Source organism: Coffea eugenioides, chromosome 1 (genome assembly GCF_003713205.1).
Source record: "Coffea eugenioides isolate CCC68of chromosome 1, Ceug_1.0, whole genome shotgun sequence".
Lineage (NCBI taxonomy): Eukaryota > Viridiplantae > Streptophyta > Magnoliopsida > Gentianales > Rubiaceae > Coffea > Coffea eugenioides.
In genome coordinates, this window is record NC_040035.1 from 37,015,596 (window position 1) to 37,022,713 (window position 7,118).

At 39.0% G+C, this 7,118-nt stretch overlaps 1 protein-coding gene across 1 annotated transcript; it reads left to right on the forward strand.

Annotated features, from left to right (window-relative positions):
- Positions 1–310: 310 nt before the first annotated feature.
- LOC113771615 lies at positions 311–1,075 on the forward strand. Its single transcript, XM_027316190.1, has one exon. It carries the CDS (start codon positions 311–313, stop codon positions 1,073–1,075), a length of 765 nt encoding a protein of 254 aa, XP_027171991.1.
- Positions 1,076–7,118: the final 6,043 nt, after the last annotated feature.

Genomic DNA, 7,118 nt, shown 5'->3' on the forward strand with positions numbered 1-7,118 from the left:
GCTGAGGATATTGTGTGAGATTTTGCAAAGCTTCAGATTATCGAGCAAGGAGTTGCAGATAACAAATGTGGGGAGAGAGGAGCTATCCTCAGGTTTAAAGGAATGCCAAAGCAGCTTGATAGGGAAGATTGTGGGTGAGAAGGTAGCTAACTATACAGGAGTTAAGAATTTTGTTATAGCAGCTTGGGGGTACCCAAAGGATTTGACTGTGGCGGAGCTCGGGCCGAACCTGTTCCAATTCATTTTGTCTAAGGAAAGTGATAGGGATAGAATCGCTAAGGGAGGTCCTTGGATTTTGGATAATCAATTAATGGTGGTCAACAGGTGGTACGGAGGAATAGAGGATGATGAAAAAGCCTTTAAACTTGCTCCACTCTGGGTGCAAGTCTGGAACCTCCCAGTTCACTGGATTTCAAAGGACGTTGGCAAAAAGATAGGATCCGTTTTTAATCAGGTTAGGGATGTCATTATACCACAAACAGGGGGAAAAGAAGGGAGGCACCTGAAGATAGCTGTTCTGGTGGATATTGAACAACCTCTTCTGAAAGGGACAACAATTAAGGTGGCAGGGAGAGTTAAATGGGTACACTTTAAGTATGAGAGATGTCCGGATTTTTGCTATAGCTGTGGAAGAATAGGACACAGCGAGAGATTATATGGAACGTCTTTGAGTGGGATTGAAGGGAAAAAGGATAACCAATATGGAAATTGGATGAGGGCAGGGAATGCAAATGGGGAGATGTCTCCCCAGAAAAAACAAACAGGAGTAATTTTTAACCCCCAAAGACGTCACTGTAGTTACCAGAATAGGGATTGGGTAGAGAAGGAGAGGGGGGAGATTGCGGGCAGTGATGTTTCCGGAGGTTTGGATGAGACACCAATTGCAGTAACGCAGCAAATGGACCAAACAACCACTCTGACAGAGGCTTTGCCTAAACCATCTACAAATATAGTATTCTTTCCAAACTTGGTGGGAATTGCGGAATCTGGAGCTCTAAAACCATCCTCTGGAGGGGAACCAAATATGCATGCTGATGTGAATGCTAGAAAGGAACAGGATAGAGGAAATATATGATTATGGGTAGCGAGCTTGATCATATTCATGAGGAGAAGGGAGACCAGCAGGTCTTGAAGCCAGGTCCTGAGGAGGGACACTCGGAGGCTATACTAATGCAGGTTGATGAGGATAGTACAGGTAGGAAGCAAGAGGTAGTGAAAAAACAGAACAAAAGGATTCAAAGGCCTCTGAGGTCACCAAGTAAAAGAAGACAGGCTCTTAAAGAAATATGCATCAACTTGGGGGATCTGAAAAACCAAGGGAAAAGAAAAAGTAATGAAATGGATGAGGTTATGGAGAACGCTGGGGCTGATGTGCACGACTTGAAAATGTATAAGATTGAAGTTGCTAGAGGTTCTGAGAAGAATGGTTGTGAGGGAGAAGGGTCCATGCCTAGTTGGACCCCAGAGTGCAAATGAGGGTTCAAGTGTGGAATTGTCAAGGAGTGGGGAGTCCCTTGACAATTCCCCAGCTGAGAGAGGTAAATAACCTCTTCTCTCCAGGCATGGTGTTTTTAAGTGAGACCAAAAATAGGACAACATACATGAAAAAAGTGAAGAACATTTTAAGATTTGATGAGATGGCTGTTCTTGAAGCCATGAAAAAAGCATGAGGCTTGGCTCTTCTATGGAAGGAAGAAGTGAAAATTGTTCAGGTACTGATGACTGCTTTCACCATAGGCGCATGTGGAGGATACGGAGGCTAATTCTGATTGGTGGTTTGTAGGAATTTATGCGAGTTGTGACCATCAGGTTAGGAAACAACAGTGAAAGGTCATAGAAAAAAGGAAAAGTCTATGGGGGGAAAGATGGGTTGTAGCTGGAGACTTTAATGATATTGTATCCAATGAAGAAAAATGAGGAGGTACATGTAGAGAGGAAAGAAGTTTTCAGGACTTTAAACAATTCATCAATGGGAATCAATTGATGGATATTGGCTTCACTGGACACCCTTGGACTTGGTGTAACAATTGGGAGGATGCGGGTGAGGTCAAGCAAAGACTAGATAGGGGACTTTTTAGCTTTTCTTGGGCACAGGTTTATGAGGATGTAAATTGCAGGCACATAGATTCTTATGCTTCCGACCACAGCATTCTGATGATTAACACAACGAGGAACTCTAGTCGGAGGAATAAGAGATTCTATTTTGACAAGAGGTGGCTAAAAAGAGATGACATCGGGGAGGTGATCAAGGTTGCTTGGCAGCAGGAAACGTATAGATCTAGGATGTTTCAAGTGCAGAAAAAGATTAAGAATTGCCGTATAGCTCTCCTAAAATGGAAGAACCAATTCCAAACAAACTCAAGGCAGAAGGTTGAGCACATTAAAAACCAATTGAGTGAATTGCGGCAATCACATGGGGGCACCAGAAAGGGACGTATAGCATCCCTAAAGATTCAGTTAAAGGATGCATACAAAGAGGAAGAACAACACTGGCATCAGAAATCAAGGATACAATGGCTTAAGGAGGGTGACAAAAACATAAAATATTTCCATGCCTCAGTACAAGGTAGGAGAAGGAGAAATAGACTGAACAAACTTCAGCGAGATGATGGTACTTAGACTGAGAGCGAGGAGGAGTTGAGTAATGAAATTGCGGATTACTATAGGAACCTCCTGAACTGCAATGAAGAATGGGACTTAACTGAGGTACTGGATGGTATACCCCACTCTATCACTGATGATCTGAATGAAAATCTGTTAAAATCAGTGTTGGAAGAAGAAATTAAATTTGTAATTTTCTCTATGAACCCGGACAAAGCTCCTGGGGTTGATGGTATGTCACCTTTATTCTTTCAAAAATTCTGGACTACCATCAAAAAAGAAGTGGTAAATGCTATCCAAACCTTTTTTCACACTGGTTACCTCTTAAAGAGTGTTAATCATACTGTGATCACTCTTATCTCCAAAGTGTTAAATCCTACATCCCTGAAGCAGTTTAGACCCATAAGTCTCTGTAATACCATGTACAAAATCATTGCTAAAATCTTAGCTAATAGGCTCAAAGGTGTCTTGCATTGCTGTATTTGCAAAAATCAATATACTTTCATCCCTAGTAGGCAAATTCTTGACAACATTATGGTCTCTCATGAATATTTGCATTATCTAAAAAACATGAGACATGGCAAGGATGGGTTCATGGCAGTAAAGCTAGACATGTCTAAAGTTTACGATCACGTGGAATGGTGCTTTCTAGAGGCAATCATGCATAAGATGGGATTTCACAGCATATGGAGAAACTGGATTATGAAATGCTTGAGATCTGTATCCTACTCATTCAACATAAATGGGGAGGTTAAAGGGTACGTTATACCCAAAAGAGGAATTAGACAAGGTGACTCTCTCTCTCCTTATCTATTTCTACTTTGTTCAGAGGGTTTATCCAACCTACTCAGGAAGGCTACGGAAAATAGGATGCTGTCCGGGATGAAGATAAGCAGACATGGACCTAGTATAACCCACTTGTTCTTCGCAGATGATTCCCTAATTTTTTGCAAAGCAAATAAGGATCAGGCAAAAGAGTTAATGAGGGTGTTGCATGTGTATGCCTTGGGGTCTGGTCAAGTGATTAATCTAGATAAGTCGTCTATACTTTTTAGTAAGAATGTGAGGCAGATTTGATGACTGAGATAAGCCAAATCATGGGGAACATGCAAACAGTCAGTCAAGGCAAGTACCTCGGGTTACCAATGGTAGTTTCGAGAACAAAACAGCAGATTTTTGGTTTTGTTAAGACAACCATACAACAGAGAATGCTCAAGTGGAAAAACAGGTTCTTAAGCTCGGCAAGCAAGGAAATAATGCTGAAATCGTGGCCCTAGCTATGCCCACGTATACTATGTCCTACTTCAAGATTCCATCCAGATTGTGTAAGGAAATCAGTTCACTAATGTCAAACTATTGGTGGGGAGAGACCAATAGCAAAAATAAAATACACTGGTGCTCTTGGAGAAAACTCATTCAGAACAAGAACATGGGAGGGTTAGGCTTCAAAGATTTGGAGGCCTTTAATACAGCACTACTAGGCAAACAGGTATGGAGGTTAATAACACAACCCAACCTTCTAGTCAGTCAAGTTATGAAAGCCAAGTACTACTCCAGGTCCTCCATATTCAAGTGCAAAGTCCCCAACAATGCATCCTAGATATGGAGGAGCCTGATGGGAGCTAGACAGTTGGTGGAACAAGGAACCAGAAGACAGATTGGCAATGGAAAGAGTACACATATCTAGGAAGATAGCTGGATTCCGGACACATCAAATGGAAGAGTAACTACCACGAGATCTATGGATGGTGGACCGCAGAGAGTAGAAGAGCTGATATGCCAGAGGAGCTGGAATCGAAATTTGATTTTCCAAACCTTCAATACCAAAGATGCGGACAGAGTCCTGAGTATCCCAATAAGCTTAGCTGGTAGGGAAGATTCTCATTTTTGGATACACGGGATAGATGGAAATTACTCTGTCCATTCAGGGTATAAAGTTCTGACGCTTCACAAGGCTAATAAACAGGAAAGAATTCAGAATGAGAGCTCTACAAGTTGGGACAATCACACCAGTAAGGTATGGAAGGAATTGTGGAGATTGAAGGTCAAGCATAAACAGAAAATATTTCTATGGAAGTGTCTCAACAATGCTCTTCCAGTGAGAGACATTATCCATGGTAGAATCAAAGTGGGGAACCCTATTTGCAACAGATGCAGAGAGGAAAGGAGACAATTGAACCCACATTTCTGAACTGCGTGCAAGCAAATCTGACTTGGAAATTAGCCCCAATCCAATGGGAAGGAATGATGGAGCAACATGGCTGTTTCAGAAGATGGTGGATATCAATTACGGAAGCTAAACACAGACCACAAGGTTGGCAACATATCTCTTTAACTGTCCATATTCTCTGGCAAATTTGGAAAGAGAGGAATGAGGTGGAATTCAATGGCAAGAAGTACCGGCCATGGAGGACTATACAGAAGGCAATGAAGGAATGGTTAGAATTTGGGAAAATAGATAAAGTGGAAACTAGGATGAGTACAAACGAAACAGAAGCTCTACAACTACACCATCAACAGTTACGTTCAGAATTTGGTTCACTGATTTTCAGCATTGGGATCACAAGGGACAAGAACCAGCCTTGGCTAGGCATTGGAATCTGTTTCACAGAAGCAGATCAAGGATCAAAGATGGGATGAGCATTACGAGAGACCAGTTCTGGATCGGTACTACTGGATGAAGCAATAGCACTCAAACTGGCAATGTGTAAAGCTGCCAATATGCAACACAGGGCAGTACAATTCCAAGTGCAAAATCAGAAACTCCTCAACCATATTCGAACCAAACAAGTAAGGGATATCAGATTAGCAACTATTGTGGATGATATTGTTCAATTAAGACTTTTGTTTCATATGTGCTCTTTTTGTCTAGTTCAAAATGATAAGAATCAACTAACCTCCAAGCTTAGCACCTATGCGTTAGGCATCATCTTTGATGAGGAATTTTTGTTTCCTTAGTGGTATAATTACTGCTTGTAAAGCTATATCGAGCCTTTGCTCGCACTTATACATCTTTTGACAAGAAATACAAGCATTTATCGTTTCGAAAAAAAAAGACCAAGCCACGAAAGCCACCAAATGGTCTAGACCAATCACTCGACACCCTTGATGAATCTTCTTTGAATCTTTGTTGTATTCTTCTCCAGTTCTCCTGTCTTCTTTGCTCTTTTCACTTTACTTTTATCTACCAACTCCCAAGGACCACCGTGAAAGAAAGAAAGAAATGAAAAGTGACCCACGCTTTCCTTTTTGATCTGCATATCAGAGAAGTAGGCAAGTAGCTTACTTTGTAAGCTTTTCTTAGAATAGTAAAGATAAAATAATTTTTTTAAATCTTTTATCCGTTGGGCTAAGTTATATATTTGTATATAGGCCAATAAAATAATTATTTTTGTTTTAGCCTATTAACAATTAAGAATTTGGTCTTTTTATTCTAATATATCACATTGGGTCAATTTACTATGGAACATCAAATTATATGTTTAATTTTTAAAAGTTAAATAATTAGAACAATAAAAAATAAATAACTTTTTTTGAAGAAAATAATTAATTCAAAGATGACTAATTCATATATATATATACACATATATATATCAACTCTCATAATATAAACTAAAATTGTAAATATTTAGAGGGAGTCAATTTTATTTTACACACATATTTACATATTATGAATTAAAATTTCAAAACTTAGGGGGGGCCATAGCCCCCCTCTGCCCCCTCTTGGCTCCATCATTGGATATAATAGTTCTAGTGTTTTTTTTTTCTTTTCAAGTAGTACTAGTCTTATGGATCAGTGGATGATCTATTTTTTTTTGTCCCAACATTAAGGATCGATGAGATTTTTGTGATTCATTCTTAGGACAAAAATATGGATAAGTGGATGATGCATTATGTAATGGAAGCATTAGAAAAAAAACATGAAACTTAATTTGGAAATAGAAAAGTAGGAGATAATTGAACGAAGAATAATACAAAGGCAAATTGTTTTTATTGTATAAAAGGATAAATTTAGAATTTGCAATATGTACTACTTAATTTTTTATTCTTTTAGTGTAAATGAGAGCGATCAAATTCCTGGACTTCTCATTTATACTCTCACCCTTCGAACCATCCAATCTATTTCTCCTCCTCTCTGCTACTCAACTTAATAAGCCATAGGGGTTTTAGAGAGTCTTATTACAATAAACTCAAATACTCATCAAAAACAAAAATTAAAAATCAACCCATTGCCTAATAACAGGATATTTTTTCTTTTTTTTAAAAAAATTTCAAATTCATAACTAAATTTCGCCCCTCGCTATATGTCCAAATTTATTATGAACAATCTCAAGTTGTTTTGCTTCGTTGTAACATAGTTGGCTAGAGCTTGTTTGTTGATGTCGCTTTGTTTATTTGACTGATAGCAGTTAATAGCTTAGCTTTTTTTGTATTGATTGTAACGTACATTTTGCTAATTGAAAATAAACTTTAATTTACCCAAAAAACAAACCAAAACTCAAGCTGTGAGTTTTTGG

Excerpts from the sequence above, each read along its gene's own strand:
- LOC113771615 (XM_027316190.1), top strand. The coding sequence starts at position 311 with ATGGTGGTCAACAGGTGGTACGGAGGAATAGAGGATGATGAAAAAGCC.